Below are 18,039 nucleotides of genomic sequence, written 5' to 3' on the forward strand. Positions count from 1 at the left end.
GGCGTTTCATTCACAAGCAGCAGTCAAGAGAGCACCAGCCAGTAGCCACTGAGGGGATTCGATTATCTGGCCCGGGTTACCCCGGTGAGGGAAGGATACACAGGGCATGTGCCAGGTGGCCCCTTCAGTAATGACTAGGATTCTGTTTTCACATGCATAAGTGATGGCTTTTTATCTGCTTTCCCATTGAGAACTCAATTTGAAATTTCAAAAATAAATTTGATGGAAAATGTTTGTTTCAGGACGAGTCACAATGCTGCCTTGTTGACATTATAGAGCGACGCAGATTACGGTTCGATTTGAGGGTGCTCCTCCCTCATTGCTTGTGCCCTTTCACGTCACGCGCCATAGACCGGTGAACTGCGGCTCAGGTTTATAGATGGCCCTCATTGGCACCAGCAGACAAGCGCACCTTTGCAGACATTTTATTAATTTGGGTTATTTGTCAGAGAAGCACTATACCATGGCATCGTTTATATTTTATTTGTTACTCCAAAGTATTTAAATAACTTAACCTTAACGTTCAAACTTCCTCTCAAAATGCAGATTTATCAGTGAGTGTTTAATAGTTTCAAATCCTAATTCAGATATTGGATTTTATAACCTTCAATGATTGAAGGAAACACACACACAGAATAGGACATACACAGTTCTGTAAAAATAACCAACTTTATGTTCCCATAGTACTAAGACAGCTTTACAAACAGGATGATATGCACATAACCTTCCTTTGATCTAACATTCTTGTCCAAATGTCAGAGCAGTCCGTTTTTGGTGCAAAGAAAACCTGACTCGCCACATAAAAACTGCTGCCAAAACAGAAACAAAGGAAGCAGCGTCATTTACCGTCACATTCATCTGCAGGCTCCTCCAAAAAACACACGTTCTTTCTATTGGAGCACTTCCTGACACTACAGCGCTTTTTAAAGTAACCTTTTAACGTGTGCTTTTAACATATCTTACATATAAACAAATAGAAGAGGTGTTGGTGAGGGGGTGTAGGGAAAGAAAGAGGGTTAAAAATAATCATTTCTTTCAACTTCATGCACGGCGAAACAGAGGATGACCAAAAATATAACACTTGAATTAGGAGGGAAAAGGAGCAATACCATATTATTACACAAATGACTCTGTATAAAATGCATCCGTATGCAAAAAAATGTGAGTGCCCGAATCATAGGCGCAATTCTCATTTACATATTGGCATTGATTTGGTCGACAAAGCACCTCTCAATCTCACACACACACACTTGACAAGAGGAGCTCCCAGCTTCTTTTTTTCAAAAACTGTACATGTTTACTGTGGTGTTCGTTCCTATGTGGCGGCACTCAGTCGCACATCTCCTCGGGGAGCTCATGGGGGTTGAGGATGCCGGGGACAGACATCTGCAGCTTGTGTTTCTCCTCCTGGGCCTGCCGCAGCGACGTCTCCCGCTCCTCCAGGAACAGGTCTGTGGTGTCTTCGCCAGCAAACTCCTGGACAGGGAGTAAAAAGAGGAAGTTGAGTGTGAGGGAGAAATATCATGTACATCTACCACGCTTCAGTGGTTTGACACCTCAGACTGATAGACACGCAAGGGCCAGAGAGTTACTAAGCCTTTGCACCCATGTGTGTGGCTACAAAACCAGAGCGACTCACCTTGATCTGCACCAGGAAGTCCCTCAGGTGCTCCTTGAAAGCGGGGATATCCTGGTTCAAGCTGAATAGACCTGTTACAAACACCTTCACCTGGGCACTGGAATGGAAAGTCAGGATTACAACACAATCACCTACCTACATACCAACTACCTACAGTGAGTAGATCAACTAGTTATTGTCTGTAGTACAAATGTATCCCCAACACCAATGTAAAATAGATGAGGCCCATGAACTACAGGTTCACTGTGGCAGCCATTTGGGCCAGTGCGGTTCATTGTAGAGGAAGCAGCGAATTTGACAAGGCTGACAACTACCACATCCCCATTTCAGTGCTCAGAGTGGAGCACAACAAAATGTTTCATTTAAAATTGACTTGACAGGGTCTCTCAGGGCAGCTAAGAATAATGCAAATAGGCAGGCTGACAGACACACTTACTCTTGTAGATGGGGGAAGGCGGTCTTGAGCAGGTTGGCCACATACTCCTGAACGTAGCCCTGGTTGTTCTGGCTGGCTGGGTTGAGGGAGGTGCTGATTTTACCTTCCTCCACCAGGTTGAACATGTAGGCCAGGATGGACGCATGCATGGTTAGCCCTGCAGAAAGTCAAGCATAACATCAATTATACCTACGCTTGTCTGGCACTCACCAATGGCACTTAAGCACATTGTCGTGTCCATCTGCCATGTCTGTGTTAGACTCTACTGCAATGTGACATCAAAGTTAAATATCCCCAACATCTCCTCATGCCTTTTGCACACAATGTATATAGACTCTCTTTTTTTTCTACTGTGTTATTGACTTGTTAATTGGTTTACTCCATGTGTAACTCTGTGTTGTCTGTTCACACTGCTATGCTTTATCTTGGCCAGGTCGCAGTTGTAAATGAGAACTTGTTCTCAACTAGCCTACCTGGTTAAATAAAGGTGAAATAAAAAATTTAAAAATCTACCCATCTAGTGTAAAACAAGGACTCGGATTCCTCGCCTGTACACAACACTTTTTACAGTACCATAGATGTTTCCGGTGATATTTAACTGTCAGCCACCGACCCCACCACCCCCTCACCTGCTGTATGCGAGGTATCTGTGACGACAGAGAAGATGTGCTGGAGGATGTCACAGAAATAGGTCTGGTAGAAGCTCTGTGCGGCAGCCTCCTCCTGGGCCACGTTCTGCAGCAGGGTGTAAAGAATCTGCAGACCTGGGGGACATAACGAGACAGACAGAGAAAGAGAGGATGCGGGATGAGTGGCTTGATGACAATAATAAGCAGGACATATTCCACAATGTACCGAAAGGACTATTTTCTCAGACTCCGATCAAGCCTAGTCCTGGACTAAAAAGCTGTTCTCCATTGAAAGAAAAGCCTTAGTCCAGCATTAGAGTTCACCTGTGTCTGAAACGCCCATAATATTTGAAATATAATTAAGTGAACTGCATTTCACCTCAGAGGAGTTTGACAACCTCATTCATCAACACAGTTCCAATCTCGTGAAAGTACTAGTATGTATGAACAGGTAGGTAAGGCAAAAGCATATGGAGGGTCCTACCAGTGTCTGCAACATTCCTCATGGTGTGTTTGAAAGCCCAGATAATGGAGTCCAGAACCAGTTTGAACTGGGCCGGGGGAATGGAAAGGAAGGCCGGGAAGCACTGCGAGTTCACAGCTTGGAGGAGGTAGAAGAAATGGGTCCTATGCTCTGGGTACTCCTCAAAGTCCTGGAGAGGAAGAAAAAGGGGACAATTCAAGTTGGACACTGTCAGTGGAATTACTTTCTATAAGGAATAAAGACTGCTTGGATTATCTCACTCATACAGTCTTTGTTCACATAAACAATTACAAAAAGTAAAGACTTGACCAATTGTCTGTAGTACAAATTTATCCCCAACACCCACGCAAAAGGGATGTGGGGCCCATGAACTACAGGTTCACTGTGGCAGCCATTTTGGCCAGTGCGGTCCATTGTGGAGGAAGCACCGAATTTGACAAGGCTGCACACCAACACTAACTTTCTGTCAATGTTCCTTTGACATCATGAACAGTCTATAAGGGCCACTCAGGCCAGCTAAGAATATAAACTAATTAATAGATTACCACATTTTTAGTATAGTGCTGTAATAGTATAGTAGAGGAAGCATCTATGAAACATACTTTATTGATCATGTTCAAAGTGCACTCGAAGACTGCGTCGAAGATCTTCGGGATCTCCCCGGTAATGTGTCCGCCCAGTTTATTGACGATGGTCGCCATGGTGCTGAGCACCTCAGGCTCTCTGGCGGCGGGGACGTTGCGCTGGTAGTCGATGAGTACGGCCTCCAGCAGGGGCGGGACAAAGTTCTCCCCCACCTGAAGAACCACGGAACGTGGTAGAATGTGACCAGTTAATAAAAGGACATTCAATCTAACAAAGCAAACTGTCAGATAACTGAGGGCTTGGGGCTCCACTGGGGGATAGTGGTGGTTCAATTTAGTGACACCATAGTTATTTTAGAGGAACTGGCAGGCAAATGCTATATCTTTGTCTGTGATGTGAGCTATACTCTGCTTTTTCAACCTGTAAGTGGATGAAATTGTTTCAATGGACATGATGCATCTGGATAAGGTTGGGGCTGTGTGGAGTGCAAGCTAGTCCAGACAGCGAGTTCGATCTTTCTGGTTGTCTTTCTGCCTCCCGTTTCTCTATGGTGTGGTTTAGACAGGCCATCTATGGTCTGAGAGACGCCCGCTCTGATCCCACCATTAGATTTACTCATTATTTAACAAGGGAAGTCAGTTAACAACAAATTCGTATCTACAATTACGGCCTTCTGACAGGATCTATAGAATAACCACTGTCTATACCATTCCCTACAGGCTGTGACTCTAGATTTGATTAAGACAGGACAGACTCGCCATTTGTGGGTCGTTGGAGCGGCTGACCCAACCGGAGATCAGCTTGAGCGTCTCTCTCTTCACAGTCCTCATGCTCCGGATCAGGGGCTGCTTGGTCACCATCTCTCCTTGCAGGACAATAGAGCATTAGTTAGCTAGCATAGGGATTAGTGTGGTAGCATGGAGTTAGCATTGGAGAGCTCAGTGACGCTTAAGAAACGTTATTATGCCACGTTCAAAACAACTGAGAACTTCAGTGCGTTCAAGACAAACAAGCTCTGACTGAAAAATCGGTGTGAATGGTCACCCAGCCCCGACTTTCCGACCTGAATATCACTGACGGCATGATTTGACATCGTAATTTTCCCAGAGTTCCCAGCTGTCTTGAACGCAACGTTTGACTGGACTTATAGTTCTGTGACTGACGCCGCAGACAGACAGTTAAGCACACACACTTTGACAAGCAAGTGCCTCAGGCATACTAGAGTGACAGACCCACACACCAAGACAAACAAGCACCTCGGGCACACAGATCAGATAGACCAGAGACAGACGATTAGGCACACACGTCTCACCGTTGGTCTGGATGGCAGAGGAGATGTTCTCACTCAGACACTTGTAGACATTGAGCATGTCCAGGTAGATGCGTCCCAGCTGCACCACAAAGGGATGTCCCACGGCCTTGCAGGCCCGCACATTGGTCTTCAGGATGCTGCCCAGCTGACGCACTGTCTCTGCATCCTTCAGGATGTCCACATTCTGGGGGGGAGAGAGTCAACAAGTCAGTTAAAATGCTTTCACCGCATCTTCAGACAACATATGGTAAGTCGCTCTGGATAGCTTTTTACTCAAGTGTAAAAAGATGAGGCTTTGCGAGTTGCTATTTACAACAAATGGGAGAAAAAGCATTTGTTGCTTATAAAACTACAAGGGCATCTAAGACGGTGGGTGTTCCTCTTCATTTCTTCATGGCACAGTGGTACAAGGTGGATGACACCCTCGTGTTGTTTGGGTTGTGGGGGAGATCTTCGTGGGCTACACTCAGCCTTGTCTCAGGATGGTAAGTTAGTGGTTGAAGATATCCCTCTAGCGGTGTGGGAACTGTGCTTTGGCAAAGTGGGTGGGGTTATATCCTGCCTGTTTGGCCCTGTCCAGGGGTATCGTTGGACGGGGAGCCAGTGTCTCCCGACCCCTCCTGCCTCAGCCTCCAGTATTTATGCTGCAATAGTTTGTGTCGGAGGGCTAGAGTCAGTCGGGAGTATTTCTCCTGTCTTATCCGGTGTCCTGTGTGAATTTAAGTATGCTCTCTCTAATTATCTTTCTTTCAGAGGACCTGAGCCCTTGGACCATGCCTCAAGACTACCTGGCCTGATGACTCCTTGCTGTCCCCAGTCCACCTGGTCGTGCTGCTGCTCCAGTTTCAACTGTTCTGCCTGCGGCTATGGAACCCTGACCTGTTCACCAGACGTGCTACCTGTCCCAGACATGCTGTTTTCAACTCTCTAGAGACAGCAGGAGCGGTAGAGATACTCTCAATGATCGGCTATGAAAAGCCAACTGACATTTACTCCTGAGGTGCTGATGACCTGTTGCACCCTCGACAACTACTGTGATTATTATTATTTGACTCTGCTAGTCATCTATGAACATTTGAACATCTTGGCATTGTTCCGTTATAATCTCCACCAGGCCCAGCCAGAAGAGGACTGGCCACCCCTCATAGCCTGGTTCCTCTCTAGGTTTCTTCCTAGGTTCTTTCTAGGGAGTTTTTCCTAGCCACCGTGCTTCTACACCTGCATTGCTTGCTGTTTGAGGTTTTAGGCTGGGTTTCTGTACAGCACTTTGATATATCAGCTGATGTAAGAAGGGCTATATGAATAAATTTGATTGATTGTGTTGCATCCATATAATTTAAAATGCTTTGAAACAGAGGTAACCAAAACCCAATCCCATAGTGGAGTGTGACTTACCTTGGTGGCCTGTTGGATGATGCTGTCCCACACCTGGTTGGGTAGCAGCATGTACTTCTCGATGAGGTGCTCTTGCACGGCCTGATCCGTCTGGGCCCCGATCATGTAGCCCACCGCCTCGTAGAACGTGTGCACCTGGGGGGAAGCGATACGAGGTTGATTATGGTCATATGAACAACTTCAGCCTTTTCACATGGCTGTGACAACTGGAAACATGGTGCTCCCTGAACTTGGCCAAAAGAAAACTCAAAACCAGTGTTTCTACTTGAAAATGTTCTTCAACTACTACTGTATTTTACTCTTAGTTTTGGTTGTTTTCAGAGGCCTGTAGCTCAACTGTGTCACTGCTAATATTGGTGTATCTGTGTACCTGTTGGGGCTGGAGGTCACAGATGATGGTGTTGATGTTGTTGAGGATCTCGTCGATGAAGGGCATCACCTCGCCCACCTGCACCTGGACAAAGTGGCGCCGGCACTTCTGGGCGATCTTAATGAAGGTGTCGCACGCCATGTCCTGCACGCCATCGTGAGTCTCTGCCGGGAACAATTACATTCAAATAAAACGTTCAATAAAAGACACTGTTGGGTGTTCACGTGTTCATTTGGACATACCGTAGCGGAACTTAAAAAAAAAAGAAGCTTTGAATCGTAAACCGCAAATTACTGTTTCTTATTGGACTAGTCCAGGTAGTCCCTCCCTGTTTCAGTTGGCTTTCTTCTGTCTTGTGCCAAATGAACAGAGCCCTGGTATTTTGCATGGATGCAAAATCACACCAAGGAAATCCATTTTCAAACGACACTGAAAACAGTATCCTGTATCTTTTTGAGATATGCAAGTGATGGCCTGAACAAAGTTGCTTACCGTGCATGAACTCAAAGAGCTTGTTAACAACAGTCTTGAGGAACTTCCAGTGGGCTCGGAGGAAGCGTGGGTACTGGCCCACGATGTACATGATGTTTGAGGCAATGATGGCCTTGTTGTCCTTCCCCCTCTTCTGCTCACAGAGACCCAGCAGGTCCTGGAGACATGATGAGAAAACGACAGTCGGTCAACAACACAAACGCAGCTCAGTACATCCTGACAGTCACTCTACAGCAGCAGAGTTGGGGCCAATTACATTTTAAGTCTTGTCAGGTGGGTTTTTGGTCAAATGTCGGTTCTATCAATCACCACAAGCACCCACTGTTCTGAGTCCTCGGCATAGACATAGCCCTGTTACTCTCCGCCCCTCATGACACAGGCTCAACATGCACAGTCGGACTGCAACACCTCAAGGGGCAGGCCATTCAATTTCTGAACAGTAAGGGGAACATTTCTGGTCTAACAGAGCACGGAATTGGTGACTAAGACCAGCAACTACTGTATGTGTGTATTTTCCCCTTTAAAGACCGTAGCTACCTGTGAAGGTGCGACACGTGTATGTGCGTGGTGTCCGCTAAGACTACTACAGACCTTGATGACGGTGACCAGGAAGCGCTTCTCGTCCTCCTCGTGCATGGCCCCGCTGATGGAGCCGATGGCCCAGCATAGCGTGTTCAGGTTCCTCCACGACCACTCTGTCCCGTTGACCTGGTTGTGCAGCTTCTCCGTCATGATGCGCTCCGTGTCCGCATAGTCCAAATGGGTCAGGTAAACTGGGGGGGGTATGGTAATCACAGAGAGAGGGAGTATGTGAATAGTTCCCTACGTTATAGAGAGCGAACAAAAGTGTGCGGGAAAGATGTGCATCACTGACAGAGCGATCAATTGTGGAAAATACCTTTGAGAAAGGAAAATATTGCAGATTAACTGACATTACAGACTAGAGAGAGAGGACGTGTATATGTGTGTGGAATGTTCAAACTGTCCTGGGCCAGGCACTTACCCAGTGTCTCTCTCATGTTCTTATAGAGGTTGATCGAGTCTGTGTCCTTCATGAACTCTCGTACCACCTCGCCCTGGTCGTTCTCCACCACCAGCACTTCCTCTGGTTTGGCCATTCGGCTCACCATCAGCGTACGCACCTGTGTTACCGGGCAGACAACATGCCAGTGACTATTAATGGACAATCTAAATAGTGTAATCCTATCAGAGACACCATGAGGCAGGGACACAGTAGAACAGCAAGGTTGTGTCCAGTAGGGGGGGAAACAGTTTGAAGTGGTGGAAACCTTGTTCGATTGTCACACATCTTTTTATTTTGTCGATTGCTTTGCTACGCTCTGCCCTATGACACGACCCTGAAGGACATTGGAGATCAAGAGAGAGTGTGTGTACCCGTCCGTCAGTCTGTGTGTTACTCCTCACCTTGGAGAGCACGGGCAGGTAGAGGTGCCGGCGTGGCGGCACGTCAAAGTGCTGGCTCCCAGAAAGCAGGGGGGAGGTGGAGGTGGAGAAGGGGCTCTCCCTGTAGAGCTCGGCCGCCAGGTGATTCCAGTACTCCAGACAGATTTTAAAGATCTCTGTCTCCTCCACCTCAGACACCAGCAGCATGTAGTGCAGAGCCTGGAGGGGGGTGATTAGAACAACAGAAGGTAAGGAGAATGTTGAGGATTGGGGGGGTTGGCACCATTTCAATGGTGCGTGATTTGAAGACGACAACAAAAACTGAACAAAAAAATAATAAAATGCAGATAATAAACCCAGCAAAAAATAAAAGGTCCCTTTATCAGGACCCTGTCTTTCAAAGATAATTCGTAAAAATCCAAATAACTTTACAGATCGTCATTGTAAAGCATGTTTCCCATGCTTGTTCAACTAACCATAAACAATTAATGAACATGCACCTGTGGAACAGTGGATAAGACACTAACGGATTACAGACGATAGGCAATTAAGGTCACAGTTATGAAAACTTAAGGACACTAAAGAGGCCTTTCTACTGACTCTGAAAAACACCAAAAGAAAAGATGCCCAGGGTCCCTGCTCATCTGCGTGAACGTGTCTTAGACAAACTGCAAGGAGGCATGAGGACTGCAGATGAGGCCAGGGCAATAACCGCGCTACAGGGAGACAGGAAGGACAACTGATCGTCCTCGCAGTGGCAGATCACGTGTAACAACACCTGCACAGGATCGGTACATCCAAACATCACACCTACAGGATGGCAACAACTGCCCGAGTTACACCAGGAACGCACTATCCCTCCATCTGTGCTCAGACTGTTTTTTTATTTTTATTTTATTTCACCTTTATTTAACCAGGTAGGCTAGTTGAGAACAAGTTCTCATTTACAACTGCGACCTGGCCAAGATAAAGCATAGCAGTGTGAGCAGACAACACAGAGTTACACATGGAATAAACAAATTAACAAGTCAATAACACAGTAGAAAACAAAGGGGGAGTCTATATACAATGTACAATGTGTGCAAAAGGCATGAGGAGGTAGACGAATAGTTACAATTTTGCAGATTAACACTGGAGTGATATATGATCAGATGGTCATGTACAGGTAGAGATATTGGTGTGCAAAAGAGCAGAAAAGTAAATAAATAAAAACCGTATGGGGATGAGGTAGGTGAAAATGGGTGGGCTATTTACCAATAGACTATGTACAGCTGCAGCGATCGGTTAGCTGCTCAGATAGCTGATGTTTGAAGTTGGTGAGGGAGATAAAAGTCTCCAACTTCAGCGATTTTTGCAATTCGTTCCAGTCACAGGCAGCAGAGTACTGGAACGAAAGGCGGCCAAATGAGGTGTTGGCTTTAGGGATGATCAGTGAGATACACCTGCTGGAGCGCGTGCTACGGATGGGTGTTGCCATCGTGACCAGTGAACTGAGATAAGGCGGAGCTTTACCTAGCATGGACTTGTAGATGACCTGGAGCCAGTGGGTCTGGCGACGAATATGTAGCGAGGGCCAGCCGACTAGAGCATACAAGTCGCAGTGGTGGGTGGTATAAGGTGCTTTAGTGACAAAACGGATGGCACTGTGATATACTGCATCCAGTTTGCTGAGTAGAGTGTTGGAAGCCATTTTGTAGATGACATCGCCGAAGTCGAGGATTGGTAGGATAGTCAGTTTTACTAGGGTAAGCTTGGCGGCGTGAGTGAAGGAGGCTTTGTTGCGGAATAGAAAGCCGACTCTTGATTTGATTTTTGATTGGAGGTGTTTGATATGAGTCTGGAAGGAGAGTTTGCAGTCTAGCCAGACACCTAGGTACTTATAGATGTCCACATATTCAAGGTCGGAACCATCCAGGGTGGTGATGCTAGTCGGGCATGCGGGTGCAGGCAGCGATCGGTTGAAAAGCATGCATTTGGTTTTACTAGCGTTTAAGAGGAGTTGGAGGCCACGGAAGGAGTGTTGTATGGCATTGAAGCTTGTTTGGAGGTTAGATAGCACAGTGTCCGCAATAGGCTGAGAGGCTGGACTGAGGTCATGTCGTTCTGTTGTAAGGCAGGTCCCTCAGACATCACAGGCAACAACATCGCCTATGGGCACAAACCCACTGTCGCTGGACCAGACAGGACTGGCAAAAAGTGCTCTTCACTGACGAGTGGCGGTTTTGTCTCACCGGGGGTGATGGTCGGATTCGCGTTTATCGTCGGAAGAAATGAGAGTTACACCGAGGCCTGTACTCTGGAGCAGGATAGAGTTGGAGGTGGAGGGTCCGTCATGGTCTGGGGCGGTGTATCAAAGCATCATCGGACTGAGCTTGTTGTCATTGCAGGCAATCTCAACGCTGTGCGTTACAGGGAAGACATCCTCCTCCATGATGTGGTACCCTCCCTTGCAGGCTCATCCTGACATGACCCTCCAGCATGACAATGCCACCAGCCATACTGCTCGTTCTGTGTGTGATTTCCTGCAAGACAGGAATGTCAAGTGTTCTGCCATGGCCAGCGAAGAGCCTGGATCTCAATCCCATTGAGCATGTCTGGAACCTGTTGGATCGGAGGGTGAGGGCTAGGGCCATTCCACCCAGAAATGTCTGAGAACTTGCAGGTGCCTTGGTGGAAGAGCGGGGTAACATCTCATGGCAAGAACCGGCAAATCTGGTGCAGTCCACGAGGAGGACTGCAGTACTTAATGTTGCTGGTGTCCACACCAGATACTGACTGTTACTTTTGATTTTGACCCCCCCCTTTGATCAGGGACACATTATTCCATTTCCAGTCACATGTCTGTGGAACTTGTGCAGTTTATGTCTCAGTTGTTGAATCTTATGTTCATATAAATATTTACACGTTAAAGTATGCTAAAAAAAAGTTGACCGCGAGAGGACATTTATTTTTTTGACGAGTTTAGTATGAGGTCAAAGGTAAAATTGTTCTGGCTGCAGTACAGGTTGGGGAGGAACAAGAGGGTATGTGAACTGTTAATACGTGACTTATGGATGAAAGCGATTGATTCGTGCATTTCTCCCCAAAAAAACATTGTAGGAACAGTATCTCTGCTGTTATTGTCCAGTATTCACGGCGTTAACGCTACCTCCACGAGTGTCTCCCTAAGGTTGGGCCTCTTCTCGATGAGCTGTCCATGCTCTTTCAGGAAGGTGCAGAGGAACAGGCTGAGGTTCTGGATGAAGTTCTGCTCATCGTCCTTGCCATTGGAATATGCCAGGCGGATGTTGGTGTTCAGGGGGAGCATCTAACACGCAAAGAGAGATGGGGGAAAATGCAGATTATGTGATGCGTCAATTAGTGTTAAATCACCTTTTTTTATGTAAAAATGTATGCTAACTTCTTAATAGTTCTTATGATGCCTGCAATATGATCGTTGTTGAAACAAAGGGTCTGCAGTATCCTGTTTAAAATAATATATGAAACCCATCGGTTTGTCCTGCTCCATCATTTGGGTACCACTGCTACAATAGAGTTTTGACAGTAGGCTTAACTGGCCAGCAGATGGAGCTAAGCCTACCAGTTTGAGCTGACATGGTGTGTACCTGTTTGAGCTGATCCATGGTGAGCGTGAAGAGGTTGACAAACTGCTCCTCATACTGGTTGACACTCACGCCGGCGATCTCCGTCAGACACTTCAGCGTCACGTTGCGGAACATGGGCACGTTCAAGAACTGGGAACGGACGAGAGGAAGAAGAGGTTAGTCAACAGGGTCGTATTCACTAGGCACCAATCAGGAGAAAACTGACTGAAACAAGGAGGGACTACTTGAGCTTGTCCAATAAGAAAAAGTTCTGGACCGAAGTTGAGTACACAACAGTTCACCTGACAAGACTGAATCCAAACATTACACTTGATTTTATGTGCATTTTACATTCTGTACTTTGACGCATTTGCTGATAACGAAATCTGAAAATACTCTGATACATTCAGTAACATGTGGGGTAGGTGCAACATAAGACAAAAAAAATGACAAGGATTTGAGTGAGGACTAACTGGTGTCTCCAAGTGGCCACACACCTCTCAAAGAAGAGTCTTCAACTATAAGCTTCTTTTTTTTGCTCTCCTATCTGTGCTGTTGAGGAACTAGAGCAAGCACACTTGTAGTTTAGTCCTGAACACATCCCCGCCATCTCACAATTACTATTGTGTTTTATGCAATCCAATAACACCCAATTATAAATCGCAATCTGGGTCAAGTGGGCATAATTTGAAAGCATATTCTATTGCCAACATGACCAGTCTTTATAAAATATGATATTACAGTGTTCAAAAGGCAATTCAGAGAAACAGATCGGAATTTTGGTGCACGTAGAAAGGAGTCATGACTGCATTCAGGTGCTGCTGCAGATTTTCTTCACAATTGACAAACATAGGCTCATTCTGTTCAGAACAACCCAGGGTATGCCACCATGTCATATTGTAACTGTACAACAAACAGTAATCATAAACTTTGACACGGTATATGACATGAGTTTTGAGATTTGGACACGTGAAAGTCACATTTGGACGAGCGTTTGGCTTGCTTGTATGACATCAAAGCGGTATTATAATCCTCATGGCTCATCTCTCAAAATACAGTCCTGCTCAGCCACTACAGAGCTCTGTCATCATGTACAGCATGTTACTGTACAGCCACTACGTTCCAATTTAGGCATTTATTAGTGGCCAAATCTGCCATTTTCAACCCGTATACGGGTACAAGTGTACGGATGTTTGCAGCAGACCAAGTCGCCGACGCAACAAGGTGCAAATATCTCAAACATTCACAATATTGTTCCTCCGGTTCTTACGCACTTGCAAGCAAAACCAATGCAAGAGCGCCTTTGTGAGAGGATGCCTATAGCTCAACTGCCGTTTCAAGTTTACACAAGCCGGTATTGCTGTATCACATCATAAACACCACTAAATTGCATAGGGAGATGTTTCAATGGAACCGAGAAGTAGTAATACCCCGATACTTAGTCATCTAATTTTCAGTATGGGGACAGGTGCAAGTGAGTCATCAGGAGTTGAGTTACCTTGTACACCAGAGTGCTGATCAATTTGGTCTCAAATATGTACCCCAGGGGGATCCAGTTCAGGAAACGCAGGAGAGTCTCAAGTGTAGCTTGGACCAGAGGGGCATTCTGGGAGTTTTCCTGCAGAAAATGTTTGCATTTAACTTGTGTTGGGTATTCAACATGTCAATTTCATATCATATTTAGAATCCCTGAGCCATTGCTTACCATGACAAACTGGCAGAGCTGGAATATTTGCGAGAATTCATTGCACATACTGAAAGAAAAAGAAAATCATTACTAAATAGCATGTTAGTGTACAATTCCATCTTATCTACCCATGCCTTCAAATAATGTGATGATAAAAATTGTACAATTCAGTTGCCATGAAGAGACTGGTATGATACCAACCACTAATACTCAGGGAAACAGACTCTTTGCGATATACATCTCCAAGCAGCCAAAGCATTTATTGTATAAATAAGCATTCAATTGTACCGTGTAGACTACATTGTATCCTGCACATATGACAAACATTAAAGTTATTAGGTAGCTGGATAGGAGACGTTATGTACCTGTCTTTCAGGTGCTTGGCCTTGACCTGGGTCATCTGTCCACTGGAGAAGTCAAAGACCTCCTCACTGAGCAGCTTGAGGATGATCATGTTGTTCTGACACAGACTCTCACTGGTGCGGCTGGCACCCACGATGTCACTGATGAAGGTAGGCCAGTGCTTGGGCCACTCCTGCTTCAGGATCTACACAAGCAAAGGAGACACGTTGCGTTTGATCGTTTCGGTTTTAACCATTTGTAATGACAGGACAGATGCGTTTCTTACAAAATTGCTTCTTTTTTTTTTTTTTTTACCTGTACGAGGATCATGTTAAGTTTTGCAATGTACACTCCATCTTTCTGAAACACAGATTAAAAATGCAGATGAAATTTGGGAACGAGCACAGAATTTCAACATGGAAAACATTGCAGCGAGAACAGGGTCAAACACAGGAACGACTCTTTACCTCAACATTTGCGGCATCAGATGAGGTCTTGATAATCAGACCAACGACATACTTCTTTATTCCTGAAAACATGCAGAAATGTTTGACTCAACATTGTCAAATATCAAATGTTTGTGCCTGCATAACACGGAACATTAGCTATGTAGTCTAGCCACGTTATTCCCTTATCTTAATGTCACTGTTCATTCCCAAGGTTCGTATCTCACGCCTGGCCCTAATATAGTGGTGTTATTCCAAACAACCTATACAGCGGGTGTTACCTTCACATTGATTTCTTGGAAGAATCTTCCAGCGTGTCTTGATCACAGTCTCCAAAATTTGCAGTGCATAGTACTGGAATGGAGAGGAGGGAGAGGCTTAGACTATCAGGAAAGGCATATCACTCACAACATCTCATTTCCACTAATAAGAGATCTTTTATGTTTGATATATATATTGGATAAAATACATCAAAAGCTAACAAACGTAATAAACAAGATCTACGCATCTAACTGGACTGCCAATGCCTGGCTGTAATGATATGCTTTTCAATGTTGACTTATATATTCACCCTGGTTAGAGGATGTAAACCGATCACAAGGAATGAGTCACTGGCACACATACTTTAGTCTTCATGTTCTGAGAAAACTCCAGGATGGTGTCGACTCGTGTCCATGCGTCCGGGTGATCCTTGAGGTTGGTCAGCACCTCCTGGGCCATGCGTTGCTGTGGAAGACAAGGAGAGAGAAACTGTTCTGAGATCTGTGTGGCTTTAAAGGTCTAATCCGCAGTTGTAACAAAGCATGAACCCTGCCACTAAGGGATGGAGAAATGTAAACACTCAAATTCATAGAGAGCAATGGATGCAAGGACTGATCTTCCATGATATGAAAGTTACAGTTTTAACCATGTTCAGGCTATACAGTGTTTGTTTATGTTTACCAACATGGGAGTAAAGTAAGTTTGTATTTTGAGTCATAACGGGGTACAATTAATTGTCTGGCTACCTAAACTCCTTGTTCTGGCCAAATCCTACACCACACCTGCTGACGTAAGTTTCTTCTTCGCAATGAGTCTGGATCTGAGTAACTCCTCACAATTTCTAGAATGGAAAGCTATTCTAGATCGTAGGACTGGTCCCATAAAACAAAAGGTTGGGCGAGAGCCAGAACACACATGGGTAAAGCAACTGAAAATTATCAGAAATGATCCAATCACTGATTACTTTGTTTTTTTAAACAAAAACCCTGGTTTTGAAGTCACTGCAAACAGCCTAAATGATGGCAGTCTGACTTAATTATGTAGCAAATGACAGAGCAGCAGAAGGGCAAGGAGCAGCTCTCACCTGTGATCCAATGTCATAGTACATGGAATTGACTACATTGTCCAGCAGATTGATGTCCAGCTTTTGACTGAAGTCTAGCAGCTGTCTTGCTGCATGATCCGCCAACATTGTCATGTTTGCTGGCATAGAGCTCTAGCAATGGAGGGGTAGGGAAACATGAGAACAAATGGCAGAACTTAACTACAGACAGACCTGTAAATAAAACCTGACCAAAGATATTATTTTCACTCCCGATATTACTACCTATGGCTACACCCACCCACGTAACAACAATGGCGAAATATTGAGTGTGACTAAAATTGCGACATCACTCGCAAGCCTGTAAACTTAAATAGATTTGGAAATTGCGACACCATGGACCACAAGTGGTACTTATGGCGCGTTCAAGTGCTCGTCGGAACCAGGAGAATCGAAAATGTCAGATTTATAAACTGGTTATAGTCAAACACGTGCCGGGTTTAAACCAGTTAGTCATTCGGACATTTCTGAGTTTTCTAGTTCCGGGAAGCACGTAAACGCGGCAATACAGCAACCCCTCCCTCCATCCAGCGATTCAAGAGTGCTGCTAGTTGATAACGCAAGCTAACGTTACTGTTTAACTTATGGCTAACTTAGAGTTTACTATTGTTAGCTAGAGTTACCTCTATTGTGTATACCACTTGGTTACGTCTAAATTAACTGACCTCAAAATTGACACAGGTCTAGTTAGCTTATCGCATAAACTAACGTCTGGCTAATGTAGTTATGTTAAGTCTGTAAGATGATTAAATTTCACTTCACTCACTCGTATTAACAAACTACTAAGTAATATTCACAATTATAGCTAGCAAGTTAGTTTAGCTATAAAATCAGCCAGATAGCTAATAGCTAGCTGGCTAACGTTAGCTACATCACTACCCAAACTCAAGAGATTCAACCCAATAAACAGCTAGCTACCAAACTTACCTTATTTAGTCTTTCCGTTGTAATAAAAAAAAGAAGAGACTTTTGCCCTTATTTTTCAACTGTCGTCTGGCTGGATGTCAAGCTATCTCATGGCACACGTTCCAGTGTGGTTGACATTCACTAGCTAGCTTCCTGGCTAATTAGCTAGCTAGCCAAATTATTTGTCCAAATAGCACGTCGTTAGCTGTATGTCCTGCCACTGAAGCGAAGTTTCAGTATGATAATGTACATGTAACAATTTACCAAATAGCAAATAAATGTCCACGGACTAGTCTAGAAGTAGCTTAGCAATGATTGAACCGTTGCTGACGGCGAGAAATGTTGTCAAGTTAGCCTGCTAATGCACAAGCCAATGATGACTTAGCTTCCCTTGGCTAGCTAACAATTTACGGAGTCACACGTATAGCGTTATTCCGGTTCATAATCACAAATTAAAATAATCTTGAATTTATTATTGGTTCTATTCGTATATAATATTTGATAGCAGGGCTGTGTAAGAGCTTGTACGCTAGCTCTTCATCTCATGCTTCAAACCCAAGACCGGTTGAAACCGGTTAAGACTGGGATATTCCATCTAGGTTTTTCGGCCCATGGCGCCGCGTAAAATTTGGACTATGTGCACGCCCTTGAGTGATCCGATTGGTTTGTCATAAAATTGTACAAGGGTTGTCCTGTTATTTTACGGGCTAAAGATGCTGTCAATCAAAATGAACATCCATCCTTCAGTACCCATGCGGCTGTGTTTTCCGTTGGTCTGCGGGGTCCACACACCCCAAAACATATATAATCAATTTGGGTTGGTAAATGACTTCAAGTCTATGTACTGTACATAGACTTGAAATCACTAGTTATTTTAATAATGTTTAAATGTTTTCATATGGCTTTACTCATCTCATTTGTATATACTGTTTTTAGTCTATGCCCCTGAAATTGCTCATCCTAAT

The 18,039-nt window shown here is 44.8% G+C and overlaps 1 protein-coding gene and 3 non-coding genes across 4 annotated transcripts; all 4 read right to left on the reverse strand.

Annotated features, from left to right (window-relative positions):
- Positions 1 to 653: 653 nt before the first annotated feature.
- On the reverse strand, positions 654 to 17,676 carry LOC112230364 (exportin-1). The gene is made up of 25 exons (XM_042310755.1): positions 17,096 to 17,676; positions 16,151 to 16,282; positions 15,430 to 15,531; positions 15,087 to 15,159; positions 14,827 to 14,888; positions 14,675 to 14,719; positions 14,383 to 14,564; positions 14,036 to 14,084; positions 13,829 to 13,948; positions 12,352 to 12,480; positions 11,895 to 12,053; positions 8,768 to 8,965; positions 8,346 to 8,484; positions 7,934 to 8,115; positions 7,343 to 7,499; positions 6,851 to 7,014; positions 6,481 to 6,615; positions 5,086 to 5,269; positions 4,532 to 4,638; positions 3,791 to 3,985; positions 3,189 to 3,357; positions 2,705 to 2,839; positions 2,076 to 2,232; positions 1,640 to 1,736; positions 654 to 1,476 (listed from the first exon to the last, which is right to left on the reverse strand). The coding sequence occupies exons 2-25, from the start codon at positions 16,274 to 16,276 to the stop codon at positions 1,330 to 1,332; spliced, it is 3,213 nt and encodes a 1,070-aa protein (XP_042166689.1). The 5' UTR covers positions 16,277 to 16,282; positions 17,096 to 17,676; the 3' UTR covers positions 654 to 1,329.
- On the reverse strand, positions 1,813 to 1,948 carry LOC112230471. The gene has a single exon (XR_002950334.1). It is a non-coding gene; the product is annotated as a small nucleolar RNA SNORA5 (small nucleolar RNA).
- Positions 3,499 to 3,635, reverse strand: LOC112230470. The gene has a single exon (XR_002950333.1). It is a non-coding gene; the product is annotated as a small nucleolar RNA SNORA5 (small nucleolar RNA).
- On the reverse strand, positions 7,631 to 7,763 carry LOC112230477. The gene has a single exon (XR_002950338.1). It is a non-coding gene; the product is annotated as a small nucleolar RNA SNORA17 (small nucleolar RNA).
- Positions 17,677 to 18,039: the final 363 nt, after the last annotated feature.

Source organism: Oncorhynchus tshawytscha, linkage group LG32 (genome assembly GCF_018296145.1).
Source record: "Oncorhynchus tshawytscha isolate Ot180627B linkage group LG32, Otsh_v2.0, whole genome shotgun sequence".
Lineage (NCBI taxonomy): Eukaryota > Metazoa > Chordata > Actinopteri > Salmoniformes > Salmonidae > Oncorhynchus > Oncorhynchus tshawytscha.